This window comes from Polypterus senegalus, chromosome 4 (assembly GCF_016835505.1).
Source record: "Polypterus senegalus isolate Bchr_013 chromosome 4, ASM1683550v1, whole genome shotgun sequence".
Taxonomy (NCBI): domain Eukaryota; kingdom Metazoa; phylum Chordata; class Cladistia; order Polypteriformes; family Polypteridae; genus Polypterus; species Polypterus senegalus.
The window spans coordinates 219,734,586-219,750,555 of record NC_053157.1 but is presented as its reverse complement, the minus strand read 5'-3'; the positions used below and the strand labels follow the sequence as shown (position 1 = coordinate 219,750,555).

At 38.1% G+C, this 15,970-nt stretch overlaps 1 protein-coding gene across 1 annotated transcript in view; it reads right to left on the bottom strand.

Moving 5' to 3' along the window:
* Positions 1–15,843, bottom strand: part of LOC120528853 (sodium- and chloride-dependent GABA transporter 2-like) — a 44,789-nt gene extending 28,946 nt beyond the window's left edge. Inside the window, exons 1-6 of the mRNA XM_039752931.1 lie at positions 15,834–15,843; positions 15,399–15,533; positions 4,243–4,383; positions 3,082–3,169; positions 2,565–2,697; positions 2,298–2,432 (exon numbers count right to left, since the gene is read on the bottom strand). Of these exons, the coding sequence (XP_039608865.1) occupies positions 2,298–2,432; positions 2,565–2,697; positions 3,082–3,169; positions 4,243–4,383; positions 15,399–15,533; positions 15,834–15,843 (642 nt within the window). The remainder of the gene's footprint in view (positions 1–2,297; positions 2,433–2,564; positions 2,698–3,081; positions 3,170–4,242; positions 4,384–15,398; positions 15,534–15,833) is intronic.
* Positions 15,844–15,970: the final 127 nt, after the last annotated feature.

Here is a 15,970-nt window from a genome sequence, read left to right as displayed (position 1 = left end):
AACAAAAGGAAACATTTTAAAAATAACATAACATGATTGTCAATGTAATTGTCGTAGGCTTATTTTAGTATTGAGATTGAATTTGATGATTGTAAAGAGTTTAATTTATGATTGTAAATGTTGTGTATGCACATTTTTAGGATGTAAGGATCTGTTTGTAAATGACGTTTGCAGTTCTGCCCTCGGGCTGTAAAATGTCCAAGCTGTCTGCTGATCTTACTCTTGAGCATGTAACGTACTGTACAGTTGGCCAAGAGAGAAGCAATCTTGTGTCAGGTCAAACTTTTTTAGAGTCTGGCCCTGTGACTTATTTATTGTCATAGCAAAGCAGACCGTTACTGGAAATTGAAGGCGTTTGAATTGGAATGGGAGGTCAGAGGTTATGAGAGCGAGTGAGGAGGCACATGAGCATAGGATGTCGTTAATTTATATAGGCAGGGAGCCAACCACGTGGTAGGTGAGCGGACAGCGGCTGTGCGGAAAAAGCAAGGGAGACCAGGGGCAGCTCTTGTGCATCGCTTCCGTGAAATAAATCATCTGTTAATGGAAATAAGAAGTGAAACCGCCAAATGAAGAGGTCAGTTCTGAAAGTTCCTTACAGCATAATGATGAGTACCACCAAAAATAAATTATTTTTGAAAGTTTGTTAGGGGGCACAGCGTGAAATGAAACATACTTAACATTTGTAAGTACAGTGTATAGGACTTGCATGGGAAATTTGTGTATATTTGTGAAACTAGGTTTACCCTATCTATATACAGTTTAGGGGGTACACCCATTTCCCGTTGCAATAGGACATAAAACATACCTAACTTTTGAAGGCTATATATATATTGTCACACAAATGCAAGTAGGAGGATGTTTTATGGACCAAGTGAGGGAACTTACACGTCAGGCTAGGGGGTGGCGGGGTGCACTAAACCTTCTCCTGTTATCTTTTCAGACCAGCCGCGGGAAAACATATCTGACTCAGATCTGATGATGTCACCTCTGGCATCCAGCCTGACGTCACTTCCAGTTCCAGTACCCAGAAGAACATCGCTTCCGGTTGTGACGCACAGAAGAACGTCACTTCTGGCTCTGACACATAGACTGAAGTCAGAAGAGAGTCACTTCTGGTTTCTACACCTCACTTCCAGTCTAATCCTTTAAAGACGCCATGCTTGCAAACCCTCGTCAGTTCTATTTTAGACTCAGTATTGTCAACAGCTCTGTTCTATTCAAAAAACCTTTTGCAGGAAGGAATATTATACACTTGGCTGCCCCAAACCTTTTTAAGTGTGTCGAGTCTGCTCATTTTCACAATATGTATATATACAGTATGTATATATATGTATGTATACAGTGTGGTCCAGATCTAATTATGCAGATCCAGATCATCTGGATGACTTTGATTTATGAGGGAACGATTCCAGTTCGGCACAAAGACGATTCTTCATGTCGTCGGTTCGCACACTTCTTGATGTTCCGTGATTTTTCAGGTGATATTCTATGTAATAAACGTAATAAGTTATAGCGTAATGAAAATTGCATAATTAGATCTGGACCACCCTATATATACTGTATATGTATATATGTATGTATGTGTATATATATATTTTTTTATGTTTGCCAAAAGAACTTTACACATACTATAATCATTATTAAAAGTAGAAACTATACTTTTACATTTAACTGTTGGCCTTGTTTTTGGTATTCTGGTCTCCAAGTTGCCTTCATTGTTATACTTTGCCATTTTGACTGATCTTTAATCGATTTGTTTGACTAAAATTAAAACCAATTAAGATAAACCAACTAATTGCACATTTTTGGAGGTCACAGTTCTCCTTTCTTGTTTTTACACTATAAAACACAACAGCATTTATATATGTATAATGTGCTTACAGTGCCTTCCGAAAGTATTCAGTCCCCTTCACTTTTTAGCACTTTTGTGATGCTGCAGCCTTATGCTAAAATCATTTCAGTTTATTTTTTTCCCTTTTCAAACAATATTCAATACCCCAGAATGGCAAAGCAAAAACAAGATTTTAGAAATTTTTTGCAAATTTACTAAAACCAAAAAGCTCCTACCTACAAGTTGTAAATCAGCATGATTCAGAGTCACCAATGTATGTCTTTGGATTGTATGAGGAAATTGGATTGATAAAAGAACAAATGAATAACATGCAAATTCTGCACAAATGGCATGTTGGGACTGAACTGTGGTCCAAACAGTAATGTTACACCAAATATGGTACCAGCTTATAATGGATATTCATTAAAACCAACAACTACATTACTTAAATGAGTTTTGGCACCTGAGGGTCTGCAAGTCGAGATGGCTCCGGATACAAGTAGTAAATAATGCCATCCTTGGCCCCAGGGAGAGTGAGTCCTCGCACCAAGAGGATGATCAGCATAATGTAAATGAATGAGACCGTAAAATACACCACCTGTGAGAAGCAGAGAGAAGACTTCTGGCATTTAGCAGGGTTAGTATCTGCATGCTTAACTTTTGTCCATAATGAATAAGGCTCTTTTAGTCACCTGGTGCTTCATTATGGTCTGTTACGTTATGGCCTCACCTTGCCTACAGATCTCACCCCCTTCCAGACACAGAAATAGCAGATAATCCAGGCGAGGAGAAGGCACAGTGCCATCTCCCAGTTCAGGCTGCCCAGTTCATCAATCCCTGCAGAGATGTTCAGCACCCGTCTGCTGTGTGATCAGAAGGCACAATGGTCACATGCCGAGCTCATTCTCCTCAGACCAAACCATTGTTAGCAAAACTGTTTAAATGTACCTGGAGTAACTTAGTTTATACTACTATCTAAAGTGACTGACAAGTGCACAGAGAATGCGTTTCTGTATTACTAGACTGGCAGCACTAGCTTGCAAAATGAATTGCTTAGTGCTAAGCACTGACCTGGCAGATGTGGTTTAAAGTGCCAGACTACCCTGACTGTTTTATTTGTTCTCACGAGTTTATAAGACAGCAAGTGCTCTTCAGCTCTACTTTATTAGCTCCAGGATTTCCAAGCAGTTCTTTAACTAGGCTGTACATTTATGTAAAACATGTCATCCAACACAAGACTGGCTTACTCCCAGAATTCCAGCGCTGGTGAGGTGGCATTCTCCACTTTTGTCCTGTTGGCAGAAAGGCCACTCTTGTCAAACTCCTTGCAGGTGTCTGTGAGGTAAAGATAGACAGTTTGTCAGTGCATCACACACACACACACAGAATAAAAACGCTCACAAAGGTATTAGCGTACCCTACAATGGCCTGTGCCGGTAGGCGGTTAACCAGCTCACTGTAGTGATACCCTCCATTACTCATTTAAAATCTCGCATCTTGGCATTTTTTTTTTTTGGACAGCTACATTTGACAATGAATCAGAGCACCGTGGGTCGCATCAGATAATTGACATATTAAAAAAATGGCATATTTATTATCTTATACAGACAGGCGGAAAATGTTTGTGTTTTTTTAATGTGGATAAATGCCTTTCTCTTCAAGCAAACTATGCTACTCAGTCTCCTCGAACAGGGAGCGTGAAAAGCCTGCAGCTATGGAAAATGCAACAGACTTCATGTATATTACAATTGAAAAACGATCTTTTATTTATTAGTATAATTATTTTTATTGAGAAACAAGTATAAACAGTCATAGCCCTGATTTGTTTTTCACATGCAACGAATCTTCCCTCATAAAGAGTTCCAGCTGATTATTTTGCGAAATAACTTGCAGATCAGTTCTCTTTTGGGCAAACTGAAACGTTGCTTTTCTTGTGGAGTAGTCCATGGTGTAGATCAGGGGTCCCCGACTCTGGTCGTGAGGACCCCAGTGGCTGCAGTTTTGCATTCTAATTCTTTTCTTAATTAGTGCACTGTTTTTGCTTTTAATTAACTGCTTTATCCTAAATTAGCAGCCAAAGAATAATGAGATACAAAATGACCCAAAACATGACCAGAATCTGAAAAAAAAGAAAGATGAAGGTCTCAGAAATGCTGATCTACTCAAGTCTCCGAAACATCTTCACAGAATTCTTAGAAAAATGTACAACACTTCGATTTAACACAGATACCTCATGAAACATTAAACAAAATGCCAATTGCAAGAACTGTATAGGAGAAGAGTTCTCATTGGCTGTGCATTCGCATTAAAACAAATGTTTTACTTTACTTCCTTTTATTATTTTTTGATAACATTTGATTCATTTCAAATTCATTTAACTTTCTTTCCCCTTTGTATTTTTAGGTTACCTGTATTCCAGGTGTTATTGCAGCTGGCCCAGGGTAACACCGTGCTAAAGGATTGAAATAGATAGAAGAGCGCCCAGGCCAGGACGATGATGTATATGATGGCAGAATAAATAATGATGATCAGGCCTGCATAACCAATACCTAAAAAGAAAAAAGTGTCTGATATTAAGATTCTAGGGGACCAGTCATATACAGTAATGACAGCAACAGCACCTATTTGTATGGTATATTTTTATACATACAATACGTGTGGCTTAAAGTACTTTGCAAGAATTGGAAATACAGTTAAAGTTAAACATAAGCAGAATGGAAGAATTTCTAGTTTTGAAGTTGCTAAGGCTTAAAATTGGGTGTGAGACTTGATAGACAGATGGTCAGGCAGGGCAGCAAAATATAAACCTCTAGCTGTCCCAAGGCCAGATGCTCAGTCAGACCAACCTGGGCATCCTACAGTACTTAACTGAGATGAAATGAGTCAATGACTGTCTGCGTAAGATGAAAGGTCAAAAGAGTGGCTGCTATAGGCATAATAATACGAGGGACGTTCAAAAAGTTTCTGCACTTTTATATTTTCGTTGGAAACAGTGAAGGTGGGAGGAAAGTAATTGGGCATTAAAAAGTTGGTACGACACCTGGAAAATTGCATCGCAAAACGAAGGTGACAATGTAGAAAAGTGATGTCATTTGTTTTCTAAATTCTTAATAAATCGAGATTAAAAAAAGTGCAAAAACATTTTGAACATCCCTCGTAATTAAGGCTAGAACACAAGGACCCCATGAACTACTGTCCAGTCACTTTCCTGCTAACCTCATATAATGTAGTAACTGCCAATAACGTGAATAGAGCCGATATGATAGATTAAATAGTGATTTTATTGACTCTTTCACGTCAGTTCAAGTTTTATAAATCAACAAGTTGAAAATCGACTTTCAGACACCTAATGTAGTTGACAAATCTTCTAGCTCATGAAGTACTTTGGATAATTTTCCCACCAAATGAAAAGTGATTTGTAACTGACTGAGGTGTAAAATATCAAACTATTTTGTTACTTTACCTAAGTACGCTTTTCAGCTATTTGGACTTGACCTGAGTACATTTCATTTAGGGCTACTTTTACGTTTAAAAAGTACTTTTACATTTACGTTTAAAGCCCAAATTGGTCTTGGACTTCTCGGCTCTTTCTCTGTCTTTTGCAAACCTAAAGTCCGCAATCTTGGTGTTATCTTTGACAGTAACCTCTCTTTTGAGAAACAGATTAATTCTGTAGTCAAGAATTGCTTTTTCCTGCTTCATTTATTAGGTAAGATCAGGACTTTTTTTATCTTCTAGGGATCTTGAGAAAGCTACTCATGCTTTTATCTTTTCTCACCTTGATTACTGCAACTCGCTGTATTCTGGAATTAGCAAATCTCTGATACGCAGGTTACAGTTGGTCCAGAATGTTACTGCTCACTTTCCGGTTGAGGCAAGAAAGTCTGATTCTGTTTGTCAAATATTAGCTTCTTTACGCTGGCTGCCTGTCAGTTTTTGAATTGATTTTAAAATCTTGTTGCTAGTTTTTAAATCTTTTCATGGGCTTGCTCCTGCCTATTTATCTGAATTGTGTGTTTTACACCAGCCATCTAGAGTGCTTAGATCTTCTGGTCAGTTGTCTCTTGTTGTCCCTCTTACCAAATGTAAAACTAAGGGGGACAGACAGGGCTTTTACAGCTGCTGCCCCTCGCCTGTGGATCTCTTTACCTCATCACATAAAGGAGTCATCTACAATTCAAAACAAGATTAAAATACTCATTTCTATTCACTTGCTTTCTGTGACCTTCAGTAATACTGATGGTTTCCTCATTGTGATTATGTAATCTTACTGCTATTTATTATTTATTTTATTTATGTTCATTTATTTTATTTCTATTTATGTTAATTGTATGTTTTTCTTCTTTTATTGTAAAGCACTTTGGTCACAGCATTCCTATGTTGTTTTAAATGTACTATATAAATAAATTGACATTGATGTTGTGAACGCTGGCCCGGACACACACAGATGGACATCATAAGTTCACCCAACACACTGTTTATTTACAATATTTACAAGTTTTGTTCACGTGCAACCCCAGTGCCTCTTGCACCGATTCCCCCACAGTCCAGGGCTCACAGTCCTTGTGCCTTTCCTCTGGCCGCCTCCTGTCCTCTCTCCAGCTCTGCCAACTACCTCCCGACATTTTCTGTCCCCCCTGGCCATTGAACCTTACTCTTATTCGATGTTAATGTTGATTATGTCTTTCATTTTTCTATTCTTTAATATGTAAAGCACTTTGAGCTACTGTTTGTATGAAAATGTGCTATATAAATAAATGTTGTTGTTGTTGTTGTTGACATCCACCAATGATGGGCTCCAGCTGCTTTCCGGCAATTAGTCTTGGCCACACCCCTGTGTGGCAGAAGTGCCGGCTGCGCACCCAGAAGCCGTCCAGGTGTCCCCTGTCATCTTCCCCCCGGCACTTCCTGGTGTGGCGGAAGTGCCGGGCTCCAGGGGATAAATAGGCACTGGGGCGCCGCCTGGCGGTGGCCACGGGTCCCTACAGGGCTGGGCTTCCAAGCCCCCTACCCGAGGCCTCCTGCATAACCAGGACGGACGCCCCCTCGCAGTCTGGAGGAGGCACAGGCCCCAATGTTTACCCCACTGCATTGTAGGTCAAGTAGTATACTTTCTTTCTTGTCTTTTTTTTAATTTTATTGATTTTATTGAAATCACACAATATTCCATACAAAGACATCAATTTTACAAGAATAGGATTGAAAACAAATCAACCCCCACCCCTGAGAAAGAGAGCATGCGGAGCAGAATAAAACTTAAACCTAGTAAAAATAAGTAAATAGATAAATTAATAAGTGAATAAAGATAAATGGGGAAGAAAAATAAATGGGGAACGAATTTGCTTCCTCATTGATTTAAAAGCTTATTCTAAAAAGTTAACGATTAGCTCCTGCCAGGTTCTGAAAAATTTCTGCACTGATCCTCTAAGTAGCATACTTTCTACTTCATTACATGTTCCAGCAAGTCCTCATTATTCGTGACACAGACCAAACAGTTATTATTTCATACGAGTAAAAGAGACCTATCAGGTGTGTTGTGAACTTGAGTGTTGCTCATTTCCATGGTAAAGAGAAACCCCTTCACAACAACCAAACAAGTGAACAACACTCTCCAGGGGTAGGCGTCTTGATATCCAAGTCTACCATAAAGAGAAGACTGCATGAAAGTAAATACTGAGGGTGCAAGCCACTCATAAGCCTCAAGAATAGAAAGGATAGATTGGACTTTGCTAAAGAACATCTAAAAAAGCCAGCACAGTTCTGGAAAAAACATTCTTTGGACAGATGAAACCAAGATCAACCTCTACCAGAATGATGGCAAGAAAAAAGTATGGAGAAGGCTTGGAACAGCTCATTATCCAAAGTACACCACATCATCTGTAAAACATGGCGGAGGCAGGCAGTGTGATGGCTTGGGCATGCAGCCAGTGGCACTGGGACACTAGTGTTTATTGATGATGTGACACAGGACAGAAGCAGCCGAATGAATTCTGAGGTGTTCAGAGACATACTGTCTGCTCAAATCCAGCTAAATGCACTCAAATTGATTGGGCAGCGTTTCATGATTCAGACGGACAATGACCGAAAACATACAGCCAAAGCAACCCAGGAGTTTATTAAAACATACAGTACATTAGGATCTGCGTTTGATTTACTTACACACATAAATAATGGTCAGTAAACTCTATGACCTCAAAGCCTTTCTGTCTAACAGTTCTTGTTCCTTTTAGCTGTCTTACTTTAATCCGAGATCATTCTGTTGTCTAAATACAGAAATATAGCAGAACATTAGGAACGTTCCATGAAACCGTTAGCTTATGGGGGTAAACAAAATCTCCCATTATCCATATCAAGCCTACATTCTATTTATATTAACCAAAAAGTCAAATTTTCTATTAATATTAATTTAAACGATTTGATTCTAACAAAATGTGAGGACCTTCATCATTTTACAAACAGCAACACAAACAACAAACTATTACAATATGTGGAAAATCCAAAAGGCGCTGGGATTTTAAAGACATTTGTCAAGAATGGGTTTAATACGGGGGTTCTCGACCTATGGGGTTGTAACAAAAAATGGTACGCAAAGATGTGAAAAAAAGAAAACAAGAATAGAAAATATGAAAAATACATCTATTGAAACCAAAACAAATTAACTTAACCTACATTCTGATACTAGAAAAATAAATATAGAGTTAGATAAATGTCGATAAAAGTTAAGTAGGTATAATAAAACTTGTAGCGGTGCATTGGCGGCAAAAAATATAGGAATAGGTTTTATTAGGGTTTCAAAAAAACGTAAGGGGGTCGCCATTAAAACTGTTATGAAAACTCGGGTCGTAAATACTTAATGGTTGAGAAACGCTGGTTTAATATTAATCAGTGATTTCCAAACAAGAATAATATGTGACTGAATTGTCAAGAATTCTTCATTAGTCATCTCTTAAAATCATTTGTAAATTAATTTAAAAACACAAGACCTAATACTTGAAGTGTCATTTAATTACGTAATAAACTAATAATGTTAAGAACTATATGATGTTTGATAATGACTTACTAACGAATGCTGTTATCAGGAGTATTTAAATAGGCATCAAGTAATAGTCATATACATGACATTGTGTTTTTCTTTTTTTTTTTATTAATTTTATTACAATCAATACATAGCAATCAAGTTTTTCAAAAAAAAGAATTATGCTAAGAACAGATCGATCCCCACCCTTGAGAGAGAGAGCAAGCCAAACGGTGTAAAATTTAAGGCTTTTAAAAATACCTAAATCAACAAATTCTCTGTGCTTTATAAACTCATTTCAAAATATTACTGATTAGATCCTGCCATGTTTTGAAAAAAGTCTGCACAGATCCTCTAACTGAGTATTTGATTTTTTCCAATTTTAAATAATATAACACATCAGTTTCCCACTGACTTAAAAGAGGAGAGTTTGGGTTCTTCCAGTTTATCAGAATAAGTCTGCGTGCCAACAGTGTAGTGAATGCAATCACAATTTGTTTGTCTTTCTCCACTTTAAGACCCTCTGGAAGAACCCCAAACACAGCTGTTAATGGGTTAGGAGGGATTGTGAGTCCAAGACTGTCTGAGAGGTAATTAAAAATTTTTGTCCAGAATAATGTTAATTTGGAGCAGGCCCAGAACATGTGACCTAGTGAGGCTGGGGCTTGGTTGCAACGTTCGCAGGTTGGATCATGCCCTGGAAACATTTTGGAGAGTTTTAGTCGAGACAGATGTGCTCGATATATAATTTTGAGTTGTATAATTGTATGCTTTGCATATGGAGCTTGAGTGAATTCTCTGCATTGCTACTTTCCACTCCTTTTCTGATATATTAATTGAGAGGTCATTTTCCCAGTGTCCTCTTGGATCTTTGAAAGGAAGGGATTGTAAAAGGATTTTATATATTGTAGAGATGGAGTCTAACTCCTTGAAATTGAGCAATAATTTTTCCAGCGTGGATGAGGGTGCAAGATGAGGAAAATCTGGAAGGTTCTGTTTAACAAAGTTCCTGATTTGAAGATAGTGAAAGAAATTTGTAGCTGGAATGTTAAATTTGGAATGTAATTGTTCATAGGATGCAAAGACGTTGTCTATATAAAGATCTCTAAGCAAGTTAATTCCAAATTTTTCCAGATATTAAAACTGCATATGTTTGTGAGGGTTGAAAGAGGTGGTTCTTTTGCAGGTGCCACAGAAAGAAGCTTCTCCGTCTTAAAATGCTTTCTACATTGGTTCCAGATTCTAAGTGAGTGGAGCACAATTGGGTTATTAGTGTATTGCCGATAACGTGTGTTTATTGGAGCACAAAGCAAGGAATACAAAGAAGTACTGCAGGATTTTACTTCTATTGCGGTCCATGCCTGTGTATGTTCTTCTATTTGTGTCCAGGTTCTTATCGACTGTATATTTGCCCAGTAATAAAACTGGAAGTTAGGTAGAGCCATGCCGCCTTCTGCCTTTTGTCTTTGTAGGGTCGCTCTTTTGATGCGTGGATGTTTAGAATTCCAAATAAATGAGGTTATTGTTGAATCTAATTGCTTAAAGAACGATTTATTAATGTATATTGGTATGTTTTGAAATAAAAAGGAGCTTAGGAAGAATATTCATCTTAACAGTGTTAATTCTTCCAGCTAGTGTGAGATGAAGGGTTGACCATCTATGCAAGTCTTGTTTAATTTTTTCCATGCAGACGACGAAATTTTGTTGATAAAGAGCTTTATGTTTACTTGTGATGTTTACCCCGAGGTATTTAAACTGTTCTGCAATGATAAAAGGAAGGGTGTCTAATCTAATATTATATGCTTGCGAATTCACCGGAAAGAGTACACTTTTATTCAGATTAATTCTGAGACCAGAGAGCTTTTGAAATTCTGTGAGTGCTGCTAAGACTGCAGGCACAGAATTTTCTGGGTCCGATATATACAGTACCATGTCATCTGCATATAATGAGATTTTCTGTTCCAGTCCTTCTCTGCTAATCCCCTTTATCTGATCAGTATTTCGACAATGTATTGCCAGTGGTTCAATGGCAATTGCAAACAGCAGTGGTGACAAAGGGCATCCTTGTCTTGTGCCACGCTCTAGTTTAAAGTAGTCTGAGCAAATGTTATTGATGCAAACTGAAGCTTCTGGGTTAGTATACAGTAATTTAATCCATGCACAAATGTTCGGGCCAAACCCAAACTTCTCCAAAATAGTAAAAAGGTATTTCCATTCAATCATGTCGAATGCTTTTTCTGCATCCAATGATAATAATATTTCTGGGGTGTTTGATTTAGTTGGTGAGTATATTACATTAAACAGGCGTCAAGATTTGAAGATAAGTGTCGGCCCCTAATAAATCCAGTTTGGTCTTGTGATATTACTGAGGGAGCACTTTCTCCATCCTTCTAGCTATGATTTTAGAGAGTATTTTAACGTCGTTATTCAGAAGTGAAATTGGTCTGTATGATGCACATTGTAATAAGTCCTTATTTTGTTTTGGAAAGACAGTGATTAGTGCTTGGCGAAAGGTTTGTGGAAGAGATTGGTTATCTCTGGCTTCTGTAAATGTTGCTAATAGGAGGGAGCTAGCTGAGCGGAGAATTTCTTGTAAAACTCTGCAGGGTAGCCATCAGGGCCTGCTGCTTTTCCACCTTGGAGTGACTTTATAGCATCCAGTAATTCTGATAATGACAGAGGTTTATCGAGCTCCTCCACACTAAAAGCGTCAATTTGTGGTATCTGTAATTTATCCAGAAATGCATTAGATTGTATATTGTCTTCTTTAAACTCAGTAGTATATAGGGATTTATAGTAGTCTCTAAAAGTGTACATTATATTTTTGTGTTCGATGATTTTATCTCCATTCGTGTTAGTAATTACCGAGATTGCGTTGCATACATCTTGCTTGTGAATTTGTTGCGCTAAAAGCTTATTAGCTTTCTCCATGTTCATAATAATGATGTCTGGATTTGTAAATTAGTTGTTCGGTTTCTTTAGTTGTCAAGAGGTTTAATTCTGAATGTAGAGCCTGCCTCCTCTTATGTAGAGTCTCGCTTGGTAGTCTGGCATGTTCTTCATCTATTTTAGTAATTTCGCTTTTATCTCTGCTACTTTCTTCGCTCGGATTTATTTCTGTGGGAAAGATATGAGATAATCTGTCCTCTTAAGAAGGCCTTAAGAGTTTCCCAGAGTATTCCTGCAGAGATCTCAGGGGATGTATTTGTCTCTAGAAAGAATTCAATTTGTTTGGATATAAATTCAGTACAATTCTCGTCAGCTAATAGAAGCGGATTGAGACGCCATCTGCGGGTGAGTGTATGGGGCTTAGTAATTTCAGCTCCAAGATCATCGGAGCATGGTCTGAAATAACAATAGCATCGTATTTACAAGATTTAATCTTAGGCAAGAAGTTATTATCTATAAAGAAGTAATCAATCCTTGAGTAGCAATGATGTACTGGTGAGTAGAAAGAATATGTTCTTGAATTTGGGTTTAAAAACCTCCAGGGATCTGATAAGTTGTGATCAGTTATAAACTTTGTAATTATCTTTGCGGTGTTAGTTGCCGTCCCCCCTGTGGAGGAAGTCTTATCTAAAAGTGGATTTAGAACACAATTAAAGCCCCCAGCCATTATAAGTTTATGAGTGTTCAGATTGGGAATGGATGCAAATAAATTTTGTATAAATTCCTTATCATCAACATTAGGTGCATAAACATTTATCAAAATCATTTTACAGTTAGATAAGTCTCCCATGACCATCACATATCTCCCTTCAGGATCCAATACTACATCTGATGCTACAAATGGTACTGTTCTATGTATGAGAATTCCCACCCCTCTAGTTTTCTTTGTAAAACTAGAATGGAACATTTGGCCAGTCCAGTCTTTTGCAGCCGGAACTGATCCTTACTTAGTAAGTGGGTTTCCTGTAAAAATACTATTTTAGCATTTAGACCTGTTAGGTGAGAAAGTACTTTCTTTCTCTTTAATTCGTGATTCAGGCCTTTAACATTCCAGCTTACGGTTAACTGTCCCATCATGGAGACACTGATTCTGAGTTTTTGGTGTCATATTATAGTCTTAACTGGAAGTGAAATAGTTTAGGTCTTAATTTCCTATTCCCCCAAGAGTTGTTGCCATGCAGCTTATTATTACGTTGATAGTTATAATTATAAAGATTGAGATGATAGATTAGATATAGATCAAGCCTGCTCTCTTTCTCTTCCCCTTAACCCCCACCCTCCCTTTTTGCCTCCCCAGGTGAGGCTAAAACCCACTTCATGCAGTCCCAGTCCTCTGACATACCCAGAGACAGAGCACGCCCAAAGCACATCAAGCCCCCATGCAGTGGCGCTTTAAGGTTAAAAGATAGAGATATCTGTTACCAATATAGTCTTTAAAAGAGGAAAAAGAAAAAAAAAAAAAAGAATTTTGCACTTATATATATATATATATATATATATATATATATATATATATATATATATATATATATATATATATATATATATATATATATATATCTTCATCAATTTTAGTGCATTAAGATGATATCCCCAGATAATAAACCCAGGTGATGGTGTTAAAGATGTGTCCAAAACAAGCATAACAAGTCTTAATGCAGTAATAGCAATAACAGCAAACCAAGGGTATGATATTGAACAGTCTCATTTAGGGTACACATGAAATAATTAGAAAAGAAAAAAGAGGAGGAAAACGTAATTAAGCACAATAAAACATAAACATTTAGCCCTAGTAATACTAAGTAATGATAAGTAATAAGTAAGTAATAATAATATAAGAATATGAGAATATATGCTGATAAAAACCCGTATTTTAAAACAAATAGATCAGACAGTAGATTATTAATCCTAGCTTTATCATTTACCGCCATGACTCACAATTATGTATCAGAATAGTCCCGGGATCAGCTTTCTTAACTCATTTTCTGCCTCCTCCTTGCTAGCGAAAACATAGAAATGACCCTGCCATTCCACTTTCAGTTTTGCCGGATACAGGAGGCCGTATTTGACATTGGCTTGCCGTAGCAGCTGTTTAATATTATAGAAGGCGCGCGCTTGATAGCTGTTGCTGGAGAGAAGTCAGGGAAGACGCGAATGTGGCAATTTTCATATATAATATCTTCCTTTTTTTTCCTGAGGAGTTCCATCACCTCTAACTTAAATGATAATCGTTCAAAACGAACTATAAAAGATCTTGGTCGGGTCTGACGGTGTTTGATCACAGACGCGTAAGCCGCTGCTATCTCAGATTCTGCTTTAAAGTCGCCCCCGATTATTTTAGAAAAAAGTTCAGTTGCGAATTTCACCGGGTTTAAACTTTCTCGATTCTCCGGCAGGCCTTCAATTCTGACATTATACCTTCTATTCCCATCTTCTAAAGCAGCCAGTCTGTCTCCAAGTTTTTCTCCGAGTTTTTACATTCAACTGACATTTACTGCTCTTTCCTCGGCACTGGCAGCTAGATGTTCGCTATTTCGATCCGATTCGTGAATGTCTCACTAAGATGCTCCAATTGATCAGCAAGCGTGCTCAGTTTAACCGAGTTTTTCTCAATGCGCTCTTCAATTTTACCCAGCACCTGTCGAAGTTCAAGTTGTACTTCTTGACGCAGCCTTTCATTTGCCTGTTGGATTTCCTGTTTTTTCCTGTCGCAGACATTCATTGGCCTGTTTCATCTCCTGTTTTAATTCCTGTTTCAGTCTCTCAAGTGCCTTTGCCGTTGCTTTCTCATTAGCCTTCTCGCTTTTCTTTATATCTTGCGTGAGCTCAGCGAGCAACACTTTCAGTTCAGATAGCTCAAATGTGCCTTCTTGTACCGTAGATGAAGCAGCAGACTCTGCTGAAGCCGGTGTCCCCGCTGCTCCAGTCCCGCGTAATTGCGTAACTGAAGCCGCGGACCTCCTGGCCTTTTCCAGTTTCAGGTAATCCTCTCCAATCGGCGAGCTATCCACATCTGCACTCACGATCGCACCTTCGCTCCCCTTTTCGCTCTCAGCCGGCGACGATGTAGCGGACCGTGGTCCCGAGGAGTCTGTACTTTCGCCCATCTGATCCAGGTCTGTCTCTGAGAGGCCGTATCTCGAACTAGGGCTTGCTGATCGCAGCTTGGATGTAGCTTTAGTCTTCGATTCTTTCGGACCCCCCTTCTTGTTGGCCATGTTTATATGTGTTTACATATACTGTAGCGGTCCCTCTCGGGTTGAATAAATACAGGATATCTCAGAATAATAAGCAAATAATATGAAAAATAGCACCACTGCTGGCGGAGCTCCACTTCAGACGTCCATCTCTCGCATCGGACGAGACCAACTCACATTGTGTTTTTCTATACGTTTTAAAGAAAGTTATCCTAAATGTTTTACCCATTCCTTTGTGTTGTGCAAAACTTCATTGATGTTTTAAGTAAAAACTCCTTTGTGGTTTTAGTGTCATTGCCAACAAAAGGTGCTGATACTATTGAATTAAGCTGATGAAAAGAGAAAAAATCCTGATGCACACAGTACCCTTCCTTAGACAAACAAGCATGTCTGCAATTCTCACCTTCAATCAGTGGGCAGAGGATCCTCCAGGAGATAATGCCAGATTTACGGGTGTACTGGCCCAAAGCTGTTTCCAAGAGGAATAGGGGGACACCACAGGTAACCAGGAAAAACAGATAGGGAACTAAGAAGACCCCTGAATGCATGAAAAAAGAAGTTTTAGGTGCAATCCTTGAAGTCCACTTATCATTTAACAAGTCATGGGTGGAACATACCCTGACTACCTCAAGGTACTCCTTCTTCTCCAGCGAACCATAAACATTTCCTAATGAATGTTCAGATTGGCTGTTCTCACTTCAAATTTTATTTATATTTTTCTAAAAGAAGCAACTGTTGGGTGAGTAGTAGGAACAACAATTTTTGGTATTGGATAACATCTAGTCCACTTAATTATTTTTATATGAATTGGTACTGCATAATAAAAGTGCATGCATACATCTACACATTCTTCCTTTTTTAAAAAGGTTATTTGTAAATAAGTATGTGTGTTTATATATATATATATATATATATATATATATATAAACACACATACTTATATATATATATAAATGTGTGTAACTAAATATGTGT